The sequence below is a fragment of the Gymnodraco acuticeps genome, unplaced genomic scaffold, assembly GCF_902827175.1.
Source record: "Gymnodraco acuticeps unplaced genomic scaffold, fGymAcu1.1, whole genome shotgun sequence".
In the NCBI taxonomy this organism is placed as follows: Eukaryota; Metazoa; Chordata; class Actinopteri; order Perciformes; family Bathydraconidae; genus Gymnodraco; species Gymnodraco acuticeps.
In genome coordinates this window covers 127,431-149,478 of record NW_022989944.1, presented here as the reverse complement: position 1 = coordinate 149,478, position 22,048 = coordinate 127,431, and the positions used below count along the sequence as shown (strand labels likewise).

The window sequence follows — 22,048 nt, the reverse complement described above, 5'->3', positions numbered from 1 at the left end:
GAAATAACAAACACACAAGTCTTGGTGAAGAAAAGGGGAAAAGCCCAGTATGGAATATTTATTAGAAAACGTATAGTGCAAAAAACTACTATGCAAAGAGAAGGACAAGCAATACTAAACAAGACACTTGATGCATTTGATCACAAAAATGTGTTTGCAGGAACTTGAAGGAATACAACATCTGAATATAATTGTCATTAATGGCATGGTGTTTCCCTTTGAACCAAAGCAGTGTTTACAGGAAGGCAGCATATACACTTAGTTTATGCAGTACGATTAACAGCCTCTGACAGTACCTGACGACTGAGTTCACACTCAAAAAGGTCTTTTACTTTATTCAAGTTGGATCCTGTGGTCCTCTTGATGCACAATCACGTAAAAAGGAAATTAAATGGAATACAAAACTATGGAAAAGTCCCTTCTATAGCAAAACAATTCCCACTTTAAGGTGTCGACAGGGACATATACGACCCGACCTTACGTAAACATTTCATATTATCTGAATGGATTTTACAGAACATGCTCCCGTTCTCATTTATGCATACATTATTCATTTAAAAACATTATTTCCAGCGGCTCAGTGAGTAATTACCACTTCCACAAAAACGTTAAAAGCATTATAGGAAAAAAAGACAAACATGGATAAAAAAAGTGTAACAGGTATGGAATCTCTCTCCTCCTACATTATCCCATACTCTCCCTCACAGTTAGTTATTAAACGGATGTGTCACATTATTTATCGTATGTCCACGATGATGAAGAGGCCTGTCCGTTCATAGCTAGATGAATAATTGACCATTATACTCGACATCCATTCTACTAAGCTACTGCATGAAAATACAAAAAGAAAACGGCACAATAAAATATTGATAATTGTCAACAGCTAGGAAAAGAAATCAGTTTTCTGCTTACAATAGGTCAGATGATAAGCACAATGTGATGTTTCACATACACACCCAAATTCAATGCCAACCCAACACACTTCCACTGGAGGGGCAAATAGAGAGACTTGGGAAAAACTCTGTCACAGGAAACAGGAACTGTCGTAACTTTTCATAACCAGAGATTGGAATCAGCATCTCTGACAGAAAATAGTAATTATAATAAAAATCCCTGGCGTTTATTTCCTTGTATTAAACTTCTATATCATTAAAATACTTTCTGGGTTTAAAATGGCTGTAAAATAGCTGCTCATAGTACTAGGATGGGTTAAATGCAGAGGTCACATTTCACTGTGTGCAGTGCTCTGCATGTTTGACGATTTAAAGAGGGTTTCATGGTGCTTCTGGGGGGTTTGATAACTTCCTGTTGAAGGGTTTGATAACTTCCTGTTGAAGGGTTTGATAACTTCCTGTTGGGGGTTTTTGGAAACAGAGTCGAAGTGGGGAGAGTGTGTCGGGATCAGTTTGGAGTTGAGACACATGTTTGTAACGTTTTTCAAGCTTGAAATCCAGTGCTGTGTCTTCGCTGATGAGGGTTGAACTCCTGTTAGTACACGGTTGTGTATCGTGCTGTGATCTCCTGCTGCTCTCTCTTGGTCTGTGTCAGGAGGACAATGCTGCAGACCAGGGCAACAACCTGTCATTCAGACACAGAGGGAGGAGGTGAAGAGGGGGGATGGGAATAAGAGCCAGGCTTCCTGACCCGGGTCACACCAGCCACAGAATGAGTTTCGATGTAAGATGGGTACCAGCACAGGCTAGCAATTAGCATGCAGCTACAAAAAGAGACGCTTGTGTGGAAGGCAAAATGAGATATGAAGACACTTTAAGGAAAAATCCAACCCTTTATATATGTATTTTTTTAATACAGGCAGATTAGAAATAAAAAACTGAGGTTGAAATAATATATTTTTTTGATGCAACTGTTTTTATTGTGTATCGTGTTTTTAGCACGTGGCTTTGTTGTGTTCATTTAAGCTTTTATGATTCGTATGATGTTTTAATGCTATGTGACTATGTCTGGGAAAAGCGCTTTAACAATACATTTGACTTACGGGTGGATTTTTCCTTTAAAGGGAGCTGAAGAGACCCCACAGTGAGCATGCACAGAAGAGATGAACATGAAGTAATGTGAAAATAAACCCAGATCTGTATCCTCTATGCCCGAGCATTGTGGTAAAAGTGCTCTCTAAGTCATAACTATGGGGATGTTGGCCACAGTCAGAGGGGTGAAGACCACCGGCTCCTGGTCGGGGAAAGAGTAGGAAATGGAGTTGGAGGTGGGGATATATTCAAGCTGAGATGTTTGAGGCTGAGTCAGGATGATGTACTGAGGAGAGGATGGGGTCTTGAGCTTTTTAGCAAGGGTTGAGCTGCAAATCAAAGCCAGGAGCTTTTGGGGAGCATTGGTGAAGAGAGTGAAATATATTGTGAAAATTATTAGTTTGAATCAAGACAGGGGGAGGAGTTTTTTTTAAAGAGAGAAAGGAGGGAATAGGGGTTAGACCACAAGCAATAACTTTATGAACAACGAGAGATGACAAAATGAAGCATGTTGAAAATTAATGGAGCTGTTTTTTTCAACAAGATATACAAGACCCACTCTATTGTGTCCACGATTTGCTAATTGCGTAACAGCTAATGCTAATTCAATGCTAACTACTTGTTAATTGTTGTTTGTAAAGTGTAGAGTGCAGTAGTGGACTGAAATGAAGTACACTAAAGTACTGTACCTGTGTACAATTTTGAGGAACTGTTCAACAGCTTTAGTTACTTTGCAGATTCAGATTTTATGCAATTACAAAACATAAGTCGAATAAAAAATAAACATTGACATACAATTATTTAAGATATTCTGTATGCAGTAAAAGTAAGGCCATTTTTTTTTTTTTTTTAAAAAAAGGACCACTGCAGCACCTATTACTTTTTTGCTTTTCCACTAGGGGTAGTTCCGGCTCAGGGCTACTTTTTCACCTTTTTTCTGGCCCACCAAAATCGAGGTTCTTACCGGGCTAACGACCGGGCTGAATATGCTAAACTAGTGACGTAAACACTCACGACTGCTGAATGGTCAGAGAATCGCTGGCAAGGGAGCTACAACAAAATGAACATATTTTACCGTGATTTAATTGTAAAACACGATTCAAAAAGATGCCGGTCTGCAGACAAGACGGCAGACGAAAAACCTTTTAAAATGTGTGTTTTCTGAATGGAGATCGGGTCGATCAGGCTAAGCTAACCTTGTATATGCTCCGTCCACACTCACAACAGCCTACAGACATAAATAAACCAGTGACTGTATTCGCCATGACACAGACAGTATGCGGTTTGTACTTGTTTTGCTTTTGTCTAGTGTCTGAACAGATATGAGGAGCTCTGAGTGCTAACAGCTAACGGCTGATGTTGGTTTTGTGGTTCGCATTGAAGATGACGTCACGGCAGTTTTACGCAGCGTCGCTCTGCCCGCCAAACAGCCGATCGCCCCGCCTACAATGCGTTACTATAGTTACTACTCCAGGTACTAAACTGTAATGGAAACGCAGCATTAAATGAGCCTGGCCTACCAAGGCCTAACCATACCGTACTAAGCCGTGCTAGGTCCTGCAGTGGAAAAGCGCCATTAGTGTTCTTGGACAGTCCAATCAAAGGTTAATTTAAATATTTATTAGAAATTATTTTATTTCTCTTGTAACTTGTGTCTTCGCAAATATACCGATTCAGGTCATAGTTAAGTGCTAGCATTCTAACACGCTAAACTGAGATAGTAAACGTGGCAACAATTATATTGTGTAATTGATATTTTCTTTAGTTATAAATAAACAAAAACCATTAGTATTAATTTTTTGAATGTAGAGTACACTTTGCTGTCATTTGTGTGCTTAACTGTTTTAGGTATCTCATTTTTAAATTAAACATGTGACTATACAGAAAATACAAAAATGGGTACATTTTGTTCACCGTCCTATTTTAGCTGAAAAAAATCTATTTACTGCATTTCAATTTTGAAGCATGCAACACATCTGCTTACCAGAAGAGCTCCAGTTCCGACGAACACGCCCATCACCAGCGGTGCATTTCTGTTGAAGACATCAATGATCGCCCCAGGACAAGCCTGTAGCACCAAAAAAAAAAGGGATTATTGTCAGTTTTAAACACATAAACCTAGAATCAACTAATTTCAAAAGTGAATACAGATCGTGACTCAAAATCCTACAACACTGGAAAGATAAACATTAGTTTTATTATAGTTAACGGCTAGCATGCTAACAGGCTAAGATAGGCTAACTAAGATATTAATTGTGGCCAATAATCTAAGAAAAAGAGGGAAAGAATAAGTTTATTTGTTGTCAGACATGTAAACCCACATGTTATAATGTCTTAAAAAAAGATAACTCAAAATCTTACAACCCTGAACAGATAAACAAATGTAGTTTTGTAATAGCTAACTGCTAGCATGCTAACAGTCTAGGCTAGCAATAAAGATACTAAATGTGGTAAATATTCTAAGAGGAGGAAAGGGGTGTTTTTTGTATCTGTTTCAAACACACGTCAACATATATTGTAAGTGATTTTGAGTTATGTGTTCACTAAAAGACAAACGAAACTTGAAAGATATACACACTTAGTTTCGTAATAGCTAACTGCTAGCATGCTAACAAGAATAATTATTATAGTAAACGTGACAAATATTAGAAGGAAAATAGGAAAAATAGATGTTAATTTTTGGTCAGTTTAAACACACGTAAACTTACATTGTAATAGTGTTTTGAGTGAACCCATAATAACTCAACATCCTACAATACTGGAGGGATATACAAACTTAGTTTTGTCACAGTTAACTGCTAGCATGCTAACAGGCAAAACTATGTTAGTAAACGTGGCGAATATTATATGAAAAAATGTGTTTATTTATTTGTCAGTTTCAAATACAGGTTAACCAACATTGTAATACTGTCTTAAGTGAACATATATAATAACTAAAATCAAATGATACCTGACAGATATACTAATCGTGTGTTAAAATATAAAATAAAACTGTAATAATGAACCTTTGAAATATAAATTAAAGCATGAGTCACAGCGCACGGACGCAGCGGTTCAAACAGCAGAAGCTCCGGTAAGGATTATTATTGTGTGTGTAAACAAGCATCGAGGATACACACGGAACATTAAGTTCTAGTTTCTATTATTCGTATCTGAATAATATTTTTTTTAAAAGCCAATAAATACTAGAGGAAACGGAAACACTGAAAATATGAGCGTCTGCAAAAATCCCTCATCATGAAATTAAAGCTTTATCGTTTTCTGAGGTCAGAAAGATTATATATTATAGGTCTATATATATGTTGATACAAAGTTAGGCTGACTCACTGCTGCTGTTTTCCTCAGAGTCTGAGAAAGTAACACACGTTGTCGCAATAATTAAGATCTGTGTTTTGTTATGAAGCCGGCATTCAGGAAGCTGCGCTCTGATGGTGGGTATGGAGGAGACTTTTACGCGTCGTAGTTTGTATGTCACCTTGTGGGACTCGTCCTTTACTCGCTCAGAAAGATCCACACTTTCAATGTCCTGCCTCACCAAATTAACTTAATGACCAGGCTCCGCTCTGAATGAAGTCTGAGGGTTTCCAGGTGACGCGTCATAGCACATGCAGCGCACGGAGCTCTTTTTTATATATTTTTTGAACTAATCGACTAATGAAAAATTGCTTGATTAAGACTTTATTAGTCGACTAGTGATTAATCGACTATTAGGGGGCAGCCCTAATTTTGTGTTAGTATCACAAGTAAACCCACATTGTAAGTGTCTTAAAAAATATCGTAACTCAAATTCATACAATACTGGACACATATACAAGCTTAGATTTGTCCTAGTAAATTAGCATGCTAACAGGGTTAAGTACGACAGTAAAATGCTAATTGGCATTAACTTACATCCATCTTGATGTGTTCCAAAAAGGAGTTTGGGTCGGGACAGGTTTCCTTAGCAAAGTCTAACAACGTCACCCCGGTCGCTCCACAGCAGTGAAGCTACAGAGGAACGAGATGAAGGGAGATTTGAAACACTGACAATTAAATAAATAAGAATCACAACCACATATTTTACATCTCACATTATATAATCAATGTGGAAGTAAATAAAGACATGAGTAATAAGCAACTCTACTCATTTAAACACATTTTCAAATATGTAAATAAGGCAATGAATGAAGAGATTTTTTAGAATAAAAACTGACTCAAAATATATTATTAGATACTCATTTTAGTTATATTTTTGGAGAGTTTTTATTGATAACATATGGCTTTGTTGGGGTTATTTATTAGTTAAATAATACTTTTAAATTACATTATTTTTCAAATCAATTATTTAAAGAAAATGTTGGTTCATTTGTGTATTTACACAATTTATTACATTTTAATCATTTATTTCATACTGTCTTTTATTTGATAATATATTAAAAACACTGGTTTGGTGTAAAGGGTAATTCATGTTTCCATCTCAAGTCTGAAACAATATAAGACAAACAACAATTTTGAATTACAATTTTGAAATTAGAAATGTTTAACAAATGGAAGAAGGAAATAAAGTATTACCAGTTTTTGGATGAATGTGAGAGTGACCGCAAGAACTGGGTCGCCGTTAGCAACATACAGCAAATATATGCTAGAGTAGAACTCCCCCATTCTCAATCCAATCTGAAAAATAAAACACAAATTCATGAACATACATAAAGTATTAATTTTAAACATTTATTCTTCTCTTGTTTGTTTTCCTTCCATCTTACCTCCACCTTCCTGGAATAAGCAATCACTCCAAAAACAACCACAGCTCCTGCGAGGATGGACACCAGGACTGAAAACTACACAGAGAGGAAGCCGTTAGTAAACCCAGCTGATTTATTTAGAAACTGAAGGATATTTATACATTCTCCGTTCCTCGCTCGCATGTGGAACTTTCTAAATAGGAAACTGAGTAATGATACTTTGTGGTTCTACATTTGCAGAAAATATCTGTCTTCCAGCAGGTGTCAGGAAGTGAAGTAATAACGATGAAATTGCAGCAGAGAATAGATCATTTAGAGGTCCCCTATTCCACTGTTTTTCATCAATATATTATAGCTCTCAGATATATACAAACATGTCTCTGAAGTGTTTGCCTCCAAACACCAAACAGATCATTGCAGCATTACCCATAATCCCCTCTGTTTCAGCCCTGTTTCCAAAGTGCTGATTCTGTCTGTTACTTTAGATGAAAATAAGGAGCCCCTCCCCACGCCCCTCTGAGAGAGATTTGGTTACAAATGTGGTTAAAAAGAACTCAATTTGATTATGTATGTGCAATAGGGATATGTGCAATAGGGAAAGTTCTGTACCTGTATGTTTCTTGTTTGTTTCTTTGCCATATGTAATCTGTTCTGTATCTATGACTGATTGACCTGAATGTTTTATGTGTATTATCTCGATGCCCAAGACAAATTTCTCCTAAGGGAGACAATAAAGCTCTATCTTATCTTATCAATCTCACAGTGAGTTCTGCACTTATGCAACAGTAAGCCAGTTGTGTAAGGCAGGCTTTTGCAATCACATAAAATGGCTGTATATTCGATATACTATATGGCTGTATACACGGAAGTCTCACTATTTGCAGAGCGCATCGTTTCTCGTTGCAGGCGCCGTAGTCTCCAAACACGACCACGATCAGCATCACCGAGCCCGTGATAATCAGGATAGTCACCGCTTTAAAAAAAAGATATATAAATCTGTGAGTAAATATGTTTCAGACACACACTATGTTTATTCTGGTGAAATCATGCCACATATGTACTGACCAATAACGAATGCGCTTGAGTTGAGGGCCTCGAATTGAAAGATAGCTCTGGTGCTACCGCTGAACCTCAGCCACAGGCCCAGACCCAGGAACACAAACCCCACCAGCTGCACAACCACAGAAAACCACAAAGAACAACCACAGTGTGAATGTGCATCAGACAGGAAGCTTCACAGTTTCACATTCAGATTTATGGTTTTGGACTAGGGCTGTGCGATTATGGCAAAAATCATAATCACGATTATTTGGGTCAATAATTGATATCACGATTATTCATTGACCATTTATTGAACTTTAAAACAAATAATATTTTACCAATAAACAAGATCAACAAATATGTTGGAGCGCACTTCCAAAACCATACTAAACATATATTATTAATATGATAAATAAAAATAAATTAGACCAAAATAAATTAAATCAAATATGTTGCAGTGCACTGTCACAACCTACTGAAAACTCCTTAACATATAGCCAACATGTTGGTAAAACATATTCAACATATTCCACTCAGTTAAACGTTGAAGGCTGGCCAACCGTCATGGTCCAGAAGTAACAGGAAATAAATGTTGAACTACAATTTAAGACCAAATAAAAATGTTTAGGCCACCATGACAAATGCTGGTAGGGCTGCTCATGTCATCTCTTAAAGATTTTTTGCAAGAAATACCAGCCTGTTGACATGGTCTGGTTTCAGAGATGAGCGCAGGCAGGTGACAATATTGCCACCTGTACTGAAGACCCTCAGCCACGCCCCGACACAGGGGTGACGCCGGCCAATCACAAAGCTTTGATGCGTTCAAGTGCATTATTCTGGCACAGGAAGATTATGTTACAGGACATAAAACAGAATATTGTTGTTCTATTTTTAGACACATCTCGCGATCGACTGGTTGGGCACCCCTGGGCTAGACCATAGGTCTGTTGTGGTAGCAAAGTAGTCAGCTGAAGCCACATCTCTCTCAATTTCCCCACGGCATTTGTCATATAGTGCAGGCAGCGCAGACCTGCTGAAATAATACCGAGACGGCATCGCGTAACGTCCAACGTGTTGACAAGTTGCTTAAAGCCCTGGTTGCTAACAGTGCTAACTGGGCAAATATCTTTAGCGATGTGAAATGTAATGGCACCTGTAATATCTCTGTCTCTGCGAGCTCGTCGCGTAGGCCGTTGCTCTGTACAATGCGTCCTGAATCGATGACTGTGATGATGTGGTGGATGAAGTCGAGCGGGCATCGGCTTTTTGTTGTATTACTGCCCGGTCGTATTGCACTTTGTGGTTGTATTTCAGATGATTAAAGAGATTGGTTGTGTTAGCGTGTGGTGCCAACACAACCTGGTAACAAATCCTGCACTGTACTTTATTTTGCTCCACGTCGGACTCCTGAAAGCCAAAGTACTTCCAAATAGTGGAAATAGTTTGACCCTTCTTTTTAACGAGTTGCTGCTTTTGTTCTGACATCTTCGCTCACGCTGAACACTCACAACACATGTCACTCCCACGTGGCCGAGTGGGCTTTTAGGGAGGGGCGAAAGCGCACCCAGCTAAATAATCGTATTTTGTCAATTATGCTGTTTTCATAATCGTCGCAAGCCATAATCGTAATCGCGATTAAAATACGATTAATTGCACAGCCCTATTTCGGACGCTGCTGTATTTCCAGGTTAGTTCACGCTGTGTGGTATAAAAAGGTGTCATGTGAAAGTGCAGAATGAAACAGGGACGTAGAGGCACACTAACAACTGTCAAACCACAAAATACTCACAACCACAGGGCAACATGATAGCAGAGAAAAATCACAGAAAAACTAAATAAAAGTACTGAGATCTTGTTCTGACTGCTGGGACCAGCTTCTAGCCAAACTGTGACACAATTAGATCTGAATTGATATGAATAATTGTGCTAAACAGAGAATACCATGCTTAATCGCTATGTGATTTTACTTACAGCAGTGGATTTTAAAAATGTAAAAAAGTAATTAAAAAAATACTTGCATAGGGATATAGATTTGAATAAAAAAGATCAATAATCAATTTTTTTATCATTAATATCTATTAATACCAATACACTAATGTTTATATTGTGGTAAACACATGTTAACAGTTTTATTGTCGTTATATATTATATTACTATGTGCAGTTTTTATTTAATTCCTAAATGTGTTATTAAAGGTGGGGAAGGTCATTTTGGAGAAACCAGCTCGAGTGCGCTAAAATTTGAAAATACATAACCGAAACAAATCTGCCCCTTCCTTACAGAGCCCCTCCTCCAACACACACGAACGCGCTCATGACCAATGAGGGCACGAGATAAGTTTGTGCACAGATGGAAGGCTGACAGGCAGGTAGGCCATCCAGTTACTTTAGCCGGGCCGGCTCAGATGATTGGTCGTGCTTTTTACAGCGCCACGGCTTCCAGAGATAAAAAATGTTATGTATTTATTCTCAAAGCATTTAAGATATTCATTGCTATCGGGATGTTAAGAGCATTCCATGGAATATAACAAAAAGTGTTTCTGAAATAAAAAATGTAATATACAGTTAATTTGTACATAAACCTTCATGTAAAAAAAAGCAAATTCTAAAAGTATAATTAAATAACTTGCATGCTTTTCTTATAGTGTACTTCTTAAATATAAATGTAAACATATATTATGTGTGACTAAGCCCACTTTTCCAATAGATTCATTCTATTAAAGTTGAAAACATCTTCTAACAAATCTTAGTTGATTAAAAAGAAATAAAGCCTAATAACCTATTTAGATAACAAGCGTGAAATAGACCACTCATAGTTCCCCTTATGAGCAGTCTGAGGCTTCTGTTTTAAGGAATGAGCTGCCAACACTTTCTGTAATTACATAAATGAAACCCTGTGGTGTAGGCTGTTTGTTTCTTAAAGCATATTCAATTATCAGGCATAATTGACCTACATTTGATTGATGTTGCTCAATGAACTTCTAGTGAGGGGCCCAGCCATTAGTATATGTTTCTTGATGTGGCCCTCGGGGAAAATGTTTGGACACCCCTTTTTTTAAAGATGTTGTTTTCCTTTCTCCTTCCCGGATGTGACCACAGAGGCGCTATACCTGCAATAATAGAGAACTCAGGAAATGAAAGCCTCAGCGAGCTGGTATTCCTCAGAAACGAAACCAAAGTGTGCCAGCCCAGTGGGCCCACACCAACAACTTTCACACAACATCAGAAACACTTACAAACCATTAGTTATTCACAGCGTTAAAACGTGCACAGAACACTATAAAGTAAACAAAAAAAGGGAAGAATTAAAATATGAAGTATCATAATTATTAAACCACTTACCGCAAAGATGAGGTTGAAAATGAACAGCGTGTATTTGCAGAGGAGGCCACATCCGTCCAGAGCCATGATGCTTATTTTACTGTAAATACAAGAAAAGCACGTTATTTTCTCACTTATGCATGCCTTTTCTAATGCAAGCTTCTACCTATATAACAAACACACACATACATACATACATACAAATAACAACCATTTAGTGTTACAATTTACGTCTAGATGCCATATTACGTTGTAACCATAGACTGTACTGTATATGGGTTTTAACACGTTTAAATCATTACAACAGCGTTTTATCTTGTTAATATATCAAAGTAATGCAGCCAAAAAAACGGCATGAGCTTTAAAATGTTATAAATACCTGGATATCTTTTGACGACTTTAATCCTTGCTGCTATCAAACAGAAAACACAACAGGATTAACACAGTCGACGCAGCGTGCCTTATTTTAATACCCCAACGTCCGTCATGTCCCGCCTCTTCTCATTTGATTGGCTGAAAGGAGTGACGGATATGTGAGACAACCTATAAGCAGGCAGGCGTACATAGTAGGCGGGGCTATATGAACATGACGGTTGGAGTGAAAGTTAAGGAAATGGGATCTCATGGAATGAAAGTGAATGTTGATTTTGTGCATTTTAAGAGTTTTTTTCTACTATAAATAAATAAGAATACAACTTAATTGTTCTTAATTATAGAAATATATGATTTACATGTTTAAAACAAGCCATAGCACTTTTATGCATTTACTTTTTATTTTATTGTTATTTATTTTACTTTTTTTGATGTCTTGTCTGTTTGATTTCGTATTTAATTTACACAAATATCACAGGTATTCAAACAATTTATAATGCAAGAATAGTAAATGAAAAACTAGTAGCGGATATTTTTTAATTGGTGTAAATGTGAAATATATAATCATACATAACACAATTGGAAACAAAGGACAGGTAATGACATCTGACACAATGTTTTTTTCTCTGTCAAACCCCGATTTTATCTCGGGGACCTTCATGCAAATATTTTCCTCCTGGCTTTGATGATTTTTATATTTGCCTTTGGCTCATACAATAAACCACACGTAATTCTGTACCTGTAAAAATGTAAAAAAAATTCTCTACCTTGTATCTTGAAAAACACACATTATTCACCATTAAAGAAACAGAGAATAGCCTATATGAAACGGAACAAAACTAAAGTTGAATTAAGTAGATCTACTCAAATACTGGACTTAAAGAGGTCATATTCTCCTCATTCATATTTGTCTTTAGTGTCTCTACTGTGACATGTCTCCATGCTTTAATGTTCAAAAAGCTCTTTATTTGTCTCATACTGCCTGTGCTGCAGCCAGTGGTGACTGGTCATTAGGGGTAGGTGGGGCACAGCACCATCTAGTGTCAGCAGAAAGTCATTCAAATAATAATTCCAAAGGAATGCAAAACAAATTCATGTTTAATCATCTGATTCGTCTGTAGATTGCTGTTTTAGTCTGCGTTCTTCTAATTAGTGTCCACAGTGTGCCTATTGAGCTGTGTTGAGCGATGAGGCGAGGGGCAAGCCACGGTCTAGCCCAGGGGTACTCAAATACAAATCTTAAAGGTCCAAAATAAATGTTTCAATAAGACAAAGGTCCGTTTATTACGGTCATTCAAACTTTTAAACAATTGCAACAAGATTCTTAACACGAGGTTGCAAAAACAAAAATAATCTGTATGCAGCAGTTTTCATTGTTGTTGTGTCTGTGCTTGACCCCTCAGAGTCGCAGTGTAAGAGCTGCACAGTTATGAATAAAGGCAGCTGCACCCATTTTCATTCAGCATTCCCATTATTGCTTTATAAATGTATTCCCCCTTGTGTGTCCACTGAGGTTCGTCAGGCCCAACACATCTTCAACAAACTCCCCCTTTGCCTCATCATAAAAACTCACAAACACCAGCAACTGAGCATTGTCAGCAGTGCTTGAATTGGAATGAAAAAGGTGCCAGTACTCTAAAATCAGCAACTTTTTCAAGTCAATTTTATATATACAGCCCACAAACAAGAATTTGGCTACTATAATGCTGGTGGGTTTGTCTCTTTACTACTGTATATTTTAGAAAGGTTCACTGTACTTAACATTTTTTATGATAGGCAGCGGATATGGCTAAAGCTCAGTAAGGTCAATATTAACTGAAAATATAGCAATCAAAGTCTAGATCTTCTGCTGAAGACACATGAAGCAGAGACCTTTCAGGTGAGAGCCCCTCTGGTGGTGTTCAACATTAATGACAAGGAAACAAAGCTCTGGTCAGAAGCTTTTTTTATAAAAAGCTTTAACAAAATTAAGTATTTCTGTACATTTTGAATGCAATCTAACTTTCCAACTCAGAAAACGAAAAAGTGCCAAAAGTCTTCTCACATGGCTGAGCTGCTTTGCAATATACTTCACCACTGAAGAATACAAATATGTATAAAGTAAACTATGATGCAATCTAACTTTCCAACTCAGAAAAATGATAAAGAGCATGAACAAAGAACATGTAAAAACAAATGCAAAATTTGCACAATCTAAAATGAGAAACTGTAACTGCAAGTAACAAAGTCTGAACCATGGTAAAGAGTTACATTGAACACCAAGCTGATCAGATAACTCCCTGGTTGGTCTGAAGTCCTTCTATCTCCAGGATCTGTACAAATCGGCACATTATGCCAAAAGTCTTCTCACTGGGTGAGCTGCTTTGCAATATACTTCACATTGTTAGAAAAGGCTCCAGAAGGCCTTGGGGACATCAGTATCAGGGGCTGGAGCTGGACAGGCTCTTTCATCAGCACTTCTCCTTCCCTTTGCCAGCCAGGACCTCACATACTGTTCCGGATTGAACTGTCCTAGTGATGGTCCATTACATTTAATGAAAACCAGGCTGGACAGTCAGCTGACAGAGAGAGCATTCCTTTTTGCAGTAAGGATATCGTTCATGCAGCTGAATGCCCGCTCACACTCACTAGTGGAGACAGCGATGGTTCGGACTGCTTTCAGTAGAGGCTCCATGGCAGCAGGTGTACGGGATGCCCTGGTTTCCTTGTATTCGCGAAAGCCCTGAACAGTCTCTCTTCTGTCCACTTTCAGCACTTCGCACAAACGTAGCACCTCTACGTCCCCATACTGTACGTCTAACTCCTCTTCAGGCCAACTTCCAGGATGGATAACTTTCATGTCCTAGATTAGCTGATTGTCCCGGGCCTCCCGGCCATGTAATGGGATTTCTCTTGTGCTGACATGAGAGGAGGTTGTGGAAGTCATTCTGTGTCTCAGATTCTCTACCATACTGCGGAAAAACTGACCTGGATGAATCTGTACAAGCCTGCCATTCTCACGCAGGGCAACACCCTTGAAGGACTTCTCAGCTAGAGCTGTATGAACTGTAGTCATGTGTGGGCCAGGCATGGTGACCATGGATTCAAAAACTCGTATTTCTCGAGTTAAGAGCCTATCTGCTGTAGGCAGTGTCATCTCTCTTTTTTGGAGTTGCCGAGAGAGGTCGCTGAGCTCTGTGAGCGCATCGTACATCAGTCCCAGATTGCTGACAAACGTTGCAGATGTGAGCACATCATCCAGGCCCTTGTACTTTGCTCTGTCTCTGGAATCCCTGCTCGTGTCGTTTGCAGCATTTGTGAAGTGATCATGAAGCACTCGGTAGTTTTCCCAGACTGCTCTGACGCTCCTTTCACTTGAAGCCACCCAGCGGATGGACAAAACACGCCCTATCACCAGGAGACGCTGTCCGACTGCTTGCGCACACTGCGCTAACTGCCTCTGATTTTTGGGGGAGGCATGGAACAAGGAATAGAGTTTGTCAAAAAAGATCTGGAAATGATTGAGCCCCGAGACCTCCTTGACCACATCCCCAACTGCCAGCTCTAGACGATGATTGGAGCAGTGCCACACAAACAGGCTTGGGAATTTACTACACAACTGGGTAGCAACGCCTGTTCTCTTCCCTAGCATGACTGAAGCCCCATCACATGCAAAAGAAACGAAACACTGACCTAAAAAGTCCTCGTTAAAATCTCTTCCAAGACACTCCATTAACGCCTTTGTGATGTCATCAGCCGTTGTTCCATCCAACTCGATCAGCTCCCAAAAAAACGTTTCGGGCTCAGCATCAGCTAATGCTGAGCGTAGACACACAACAAGCACCGTTTTACCACTAATAGTGGTAGATTCATCGACCAAAACACAGAGTTTTCTTTGGTTTTCTGTAATGTCTTTTGCCATTTTTTTCTTCAGCTCATGAGCTATGTGGTCGATGATTTCGCCACAGGTTTTATTGGAGTGCAAAACCCTGCCCACGTTCAGCCCATTCAGTTTCTGTACATTCAAATCAATTGGCATGTCTGTGAATGGCCGGCTATGTTTGCCAATTTTATATGCGGTTCGAAAAACTCTGATAGTGGTGTCTAATTCAGATTTATGCATAGACTGCACTTGATGTTGAATAGTTTCACGTGAAGCAGATGTAAGGATGTCAGCAGCTTTTACATGGGCTTGTGATTCTTTATGTTCTTTGATTTTTTTTCTCAGGCTAGCTTGTTGTTTGCCCTTGTCAACACCGAAATGAGACACTGCACACTCACCCCATTCAGTTGACAGTTTCAGTCCTTGTCCAGTGTATTCCCAAAGATTTGACATCTCTGCATATCCGACATCCTAGCTTCTTATCTTTAAGAAGGAGCCATGCATTGGTCTTGCAAAAATATTGCACCTGGTCCGTTGTCCAGCAGTCAGGTGCATCGCTTTGCCCGGTGATGGTGGTGGCAGTTGCGCCAGCAGCAGCTAACGTTAGAGGCTCTGGAGGAGGCGGCGGAGCTAGTGCTAATGCTAATGCACTAGAACTTGGAGCAGGAGGATCAACCAAAGAAAGCTCCCCATCAGACACAATTTCCAACACAGGCACAGCATTCTCTGTATTTGAAGTTTCTTCCGGCGACAACCGCTGTCTTTTTGCACTTTTATTAATCCACGCTAACATTTTAGAAATGCTAATTTGTGACGTGACTTGCTTTCCTTCTCTCGGGGGCGTGCCTGCTCTGTTCTATCACTCTACATAGCCACCCACTGGGTGGGAGTTGCACTGCATAAACACAACACACGTGCATCTAGGTATGTAAATTGTAAAGCATTAAAACATGGTTTTACTAACAGTTTTCAGTATGTTGTTACTTCGACATTATTATTATTATTATTATTTTGAAACGTGTATTACTATTAAATCACGGTCAAATAGGTTAATTTTGACATAGTCGTTTCCACCACAGTATTTACATGGAGAAGATAAGCCCCGCCCCCTCTCCAGCACGTTCTGTTTGAATGACAGGAGTAAACAGCTGACAGCCGCTGTGAAACTCCAGCGGTTAGAGCGATGAGAATGTCCGTTCGGCACCTCATGACGCATCTACTGAGTACCGGGCGGCTGTATATATATATATGGATGTATAATAAGAACGGCGGGAGAGTGTTGAGTACTGGCACGGTGCATGAGTACCGGAGTACCGCCAGCATGCCGGTACTGAGCAAGAAGTGCCGGTACTCCATGGGTCAGAACCAGAAGTGCCGGTACTGCGTACCGGTGAGTACCGGCCCAATTCCAGCACTGATTGTCAGTGGACTCACCCACAGCTAAGGAAATGCACTGACTTAAAACAGTTTTTTGGGGGCAGACCCCCTCAAAGAAAACAATATATTTACACACGTAAGGTCATCATCTTAATAGTTGTGTATACTCATCCGTGAGCAGAGCATCAAGTTGACATGTCTATTACAGCTGAATGCGGCGATTACCATTTTGTTCAGCAAAACGCCTCACAAACGTATTAAGATCAACAGCTTTAGTGCGTTTTGATTCAATGCTGAGTGCAGCCAAACTGACAGTCTCTTCTCTGTCAGACCGCAAATACCTCATTCCTTCAGTGCTTGGGTCCGAATGCTTCTCGTTTTGCGCCGTCCAGTTCAAAATGAAATCGCCGCCAATCGTATATCCACGCTCGCGCCAGGACCGGGGGAGGGGTTACATGACGTGCATCTTGTGCTGCATTCACTTGCACTCGGACATTAGAGACTTTCTCTCATAAATGTCCGATGAGCCACAACTTTTCTTTCAAAACAAAGCCGCCAACTGGGGTGGCAGCTGGGGTGGCAAGGTCTATTTTTAGGGTGTCAGTTGCCACCCCGGTAGGTGAAACTAGGCTACTAGCTACAGTACAGATGGAACTAGATGAGCTGTTAACTCTCGCTCTGAATTTTTTTTTTTAATTCTCGCTCTGACTTAGACAGGTTGAAAGAGACACACACATTTTTCCCACCCACATTCCGCGAAGACCCGCCCTACTGTGCCTCTGATTCGCAGATTGTTTGGGGGGAAAAAACGCTGACTGGATGCTGAATGTGATTGGACCAAAGCGTTGACACACACAGGTGGAACACAGTGGAACAGTCAGACATGCAGAGCGCTGTTTGCAGTGGACATAGCGGAGCATTTTGACTCGTTGCGAATAAGTTGTGGCGATGTCTCACATATAATACAGAGAGATAATACATATGAAAAGTATAATTTGCTCGGAGTCCGGAGACAGTGGTGGTTCGGTCCGGATCCGGACCAGAGTCCGTAGTTTGAGGATGCCTGGTCTAGCCCCTCTCTCTGCTGTCAAAATGAACGTGTATTGTAAAAACTACACTGCGCATGCTCAGAGTCTTGTTCTATTCAATGGCCGTTTCTCAATCTCGAGGATACTGGCTTCCAGGCCAATATTTCAAGGATGCTACGTCATGGAGTGCCGCCGAAGTAGTGTTCCAATCTCCAGCATACTTGGAATTCCACCGAGGCCGCGTCCTTGGTTTGGGGGAAATTTCGAGGCTGCACATGGGTAGACTTCGTGTCCTTAAAATCCCCACAATGCTTTGCGCACGGACCAATTTCTAAAACCCTTGCAGAGAATGGCTGAACCGACGCAGCACACATTTAAATGTAAGTGTGTAGTGGCGTAGAAAAAGTGTAGTGTTGGTAAATGTGTTACATTTGTTATCACCATAAATGTGTTCCGTGAAAGTAAATCAACTTCATAATTAGATAGACATAGTGAGGTATTTTTTTTCGATACAGTTTATGTTGAAACCGTTAGAGAGAGTGGCACACTTGTTAGCCCGTTCCATTCTTCTTCGTTTTCCGAAGCCGTGGCTTCGTTTCTGAAGGAAGTGACTTGGAAGTACGCGACTACCAAGCCAGCATCCTCGCGATTGAGAAACGGCCAATGTGTGCGGCAAATAAATAATCACCATAGGGGGACTGTGCTGCCATCCGGGATCCCCACCAAAACGTCATCTCACATAATTCAGAGCTGATTGGCTGTAAGTATGTGTGCAGCGAAAATAGTAGTTGTGAACGAAGAGGAGACGAGAGAGAGCAGCGTATAGTAACAATCAGTAAAACGGAAAGAAAATGAATAAAGTTGACCATCTATTTCAGCTTTGGTAAATTCATTTTATGTCATATATTTTGTTGATCTTCTGTGTATTGCCTAATTGCTCTGCTGGATCGATTGATATTGTGACACGGTATTGTTAGCAGGAATACCTGGATGTTGACAAGCAAGCCTCTATCACGACTTTTGGTTCACTATAACACACATTTTTGTGGAGAATACGAAGATTTTTTCAGTTCTAGTTAAGCAAATGTATATGTGCTACGTATGTTACTAGCGAGGTTTTAGATTGGCCAGTATCCATGTGAAGTTATCGTCATCTCTTGGCGTGAAAACAGTATTTCCCGTGTCAGCGTTTTCATAGTAACGTGGTTGCTCTCGCTGCCGGAAATGAGTTCTCTCGTCACTGTCCAAACATTCTCACTCCCAACTCGTCCTATATGTCAGGATCCCTTGGCGTCACTATCAACGCAGTGCTGGGCCCTTTAGCGTCGATTTTCAACTATCAGGGAGTCCCATTGACTTGCATAGAGCGACACCCGCCCCCCTCTCTCTATCCTATCGGAACCATGGATAGCCAGCTATTTGTTTACGTGTGTAAAAAACACCAGAAGCTTATATATAATAATATGAACATCTAAGTTTTTTTGTTCTCGAGTGAGGGAACAATGGAGCGTGAGATGGGCCGGAGCGGTACTGCAGTCGCTTTACCGCACCGTTGTGACGAAAAGGGAGCTGAGCCAGAAGGCAAAGCTCTCTGTCTACCGGGCCATTTTCGTTCCTACCCTCACCTATGGTCATGAAGGATGGGTCATGACCGAAAGAACGAGATTGCGGATACAAGCGGCCGAGATGGGTTTTCTCCGCAGGGTGGCTGGTGTCTCCCTTAGGGATAAGGTGAGAGGTTTGGTCATCCGGGAGGGACTCGGAGTTGAGCCGCTCCTCCTTCGCGTCGAAAGGAGCCAGTTGAGGTGGTTCGGGCACCTAGTTAGGATGCCACCTGGGCGCCTCCCTAGGGAGGTGTTCCAGGCACGTCCAGCTGGGAAGAGACCAAGGGGTAGACCTAGAACCAGGTGGAGGGATTATATCTCTTTGCTGGCCTGGGAGCGCCTTGGGATCCCCCAGTCAGAGCTGGTTGATGTCGCCAGGGAAAAGAAAGTTTGGGTCTCTCTGCTGGAACTGCTACCCCCGCGACCCGACCACGGATAAGCGGGAGAAGATGGATGGAAGTTTTTTGTGCCCCACCACTTTTGTACATATAAAAACGCCACTAGCTGCAGCACCTCTTTTCACCCTCTGTCTGAAACCAGAGCCCAGTCTGCTCTGATTGGTTAGCTGGCCGGCTCTGTTGTGATTGGTCAACCTCTTAGAGATGTCCCGCCCCTTAGCCTATCACGCGATAACCAATAGAAGCTTGAGTGTTACATAGTGATGTCACTTGTTTCTTATCTGTGTCTGCTTGCATTCCGATTACCCAATTAAGTAATTCTGTCTCACTTAGTATTGCATCATTCCATAGACTGTATATATAAATGGACGTAGTGTCCGTGACATCACCCATAGGATTCTGCAGAGTTGCCGTGAAGCCCTTAGTAGGTGGAGTCGGCCACTAACGGCTCGACTGCTCCAAATAAGGGCAAAGAGGCGGAGCCGAGGCGGGACCTGCTGCCTCCGAACTGGAAGTAAACAGAGCTAGCTCAGGCTAAGAAGCTAAGCTAACATGAAATACATGCATACCAAGTTACTGCTAACAGTGTAGTTCCCTAAACGTTACATTCATAATCAAATGAGACAATCTGCAAGAGAATTAGCTATATTTTGTTATTCTTAATGCTTGTCATTCACACGTTGAGAAAAGACGGACTCCACCGCCCGGACCTAACGGAGCCGCAGTGGGCTAGCTCCGGGACGCCGGCTGGAGCTAGCCCCCTGCGGCTCCGTTAGCTCCGGCGGCCACCACTGGGATAATTGGGTCCCCTATTAACATTTGCTCCCGTTTAGCATTATGGGCGTCATAGCCATAGACTATAAAAGTCTTACCCAAGGCTGAATCATAAACTAAAATGTATATGTGTGCATAAAGGGTTACGTCCTTAGCTGGCTAATAAGTAACAAGCTAAGCTACCAAGCACACAAACACCTGCGAACGGGGTTCACATGTATAATATTATCATATTAGACTTCTTGGAAGTTCTGTTAGTACATTCAAGCGCACAGCACGACATTTTAATTGTCTGGTATTTGTAACAATATTCCCTAAAAGGCACAGTCACGACGAACACGGCTAAAGCTAAAGGGTCAAGTACAGTACTATGACTAACTAACGTTGTAGCCTCTATGGTTGTAGCCTAGCAGAGTGGACAAGTTGCTGTTAGCTGACAGTGAGGCATGTATGTGTCCATCAAAGTGACCACGCCCTAATTTATGCAAAAACGTTAAGACCTAATATAAATAAAAGGGTCGTGTTAGAAAACAATTCACTCACAGATTCATAATCATGAAGGTGGAATCTAACTATATCGATAATAATATGTATTGCATCCATGGGTAGAAACATGTTTTTTTCTGCTGTAAAGTTGGGCATTTTAACATGGGGGGTCTATGGAAATTGCTCCTTTCTGCAGCCAGTCCCTAGCGGCCCATGTATGAACTGCAGTGTGTGGCACTTCCGTATTGGCGTCCCGGCTGTTCCCCAGAGTTTGCCGCTTGCATCATTCCAAAGGGCTTTACAAACATGCCTTTCTAAAGCACAATTCAAGACTATAGAAAAATCAAATATGTGATAACCAACGAATATATGTGGACTCGTTTATCACGACAGTAACTTGTGTTTTTCCCTCAAAGGTCCTGACAGTGACGTGTGAGCAATGAAATAAACACTTTTACACACCTGCACTCTGGTTTTGTTTCATGGAAATAACAAAAACACACAAGTCTTGGTGAAGAAAAGCCCAGTATGGAATATTTATTAGAAAATGTATAGTGCAAAAACGACAGGGCAAAGAGAAGGACAAGCAATACTAAACAAGACACTTGATGCATTTGATCACAACAATTAGATTGCAAGAGCATGAAGGAATACAAATGTGAATATTGTGGTGGTTGATGTGTTGACTGTTGCTCCTTGTTACTTATAGTCTTGTGTATGATATTGGATGAATTTTTCCTCTGTTTCAACGAATACATAATTGTGCATTACTAATTGTCAGAAGATTTGATGTGTAGCCTACTATGACAAGAGTGGGTCTTTATTTTATGGAAAGCCCCTTAAGGCGAGTACTGTTGGCTCTCTGTTCTTTAATGACTTTGAATAATGAGTTCTCTATGACTGTACTTGTTGTTCCCTGTGATATGGTTTCATCTTTGAAACTGTTGATCCTTTGTACTAATACATATAAAACCCTGATGAAAGTGTGCTCGGGGTCAATCCTTGGGAAGTGACTTGCTGTTGCTTGCTGAGTTCGATCCTATTGTGCAGAAGCCTAATAAACTTACATAGACAAGTCTC

General features: G+C 40.5%; 1 protein-coding gene across 3 annotated transcripts; it reads right to left on the bottom strand.

The window, feature by feature from the left end:
* Nucleotides 1–25: 25 nt before the first annotated feature.
* On the bottom strand, nucleotides 26–17,052 carry LOC117542507 (CD9 antigen-like). Of its 3 annotated transcripts, XM_034210222.1 has the most exons (10): nucleotides 17,020–17,052; nucleotides 11,447–11,479; nucleotides 11,089–11,167; nucleotides 7,772–7,877; nucleotides 7,582–7,679; nucleotides 6,728–6,802; nucleotides 6,537–6,638; nucleotides 5,877–5,972; nucleotides 3,970–4,053; nucleotides 26–2,334 (listed from the first exon to the last, which is right to left on the bottom strand). In XM_034210222.1, the coding sequence occupies exons 3-10, from the start codon at nucleotides 11,152–11,154 to the stop codon at nucleotides 2,131–2,133; spliced, it is 831 nt and encodes a 276-aa protein (XP_034066113.1). In that variant the 5' UTR covers nucleotides 11,155–11,167; nucleotides 11,447–11,479; nucleotides 17,020–17,052; the 3' UTR covers nucleotides 26–2,130. The 3 variants fall into 3 exon arrangements, with proteins under 3 accessions (XP_034066113.1, XP_034066112.1, XP_034066114.1); XM_034210221.1 differs by lacking the exon at nucleotides 17,020–17,052 and having other exon boundaries at nucleotides 11,447–11,578; XM_034210223.1 differs by lacking the exon at nucleotides 17,020–17,052 and having other exon boundaries at nucleotides 26–1,578; nucleotides 11,447–11,578.
* Nucleotides 17,053–22,048: the final 4,996 nt, after the last annotated feature.

Bases quoted from the DNA above. Each gene is read 5' to 3' on its own strand.
- LOC117542507 (XM_034210222.1), bottom strand. From the start codon at position 11,154: ATGGCTCTGGACGGATGTGGCCTCCTCTGCAAATACACGCTGTTCATT. The intron at 4,054-5,876 runs GTAAGTTAATGC...TTGGTGCTACAG, and splicing joins TGGAACACATCAAGATGGAT to GCTTGTCCTGGGGCGATCAT. The intron at 2,335-3,969 runs GTAAGCAGATGT...GCTCCCCAAAAG, and splicing joins TCGGAACTGGAGCTCTTCTG to CTCCTGGCTTTGATTTGCAG.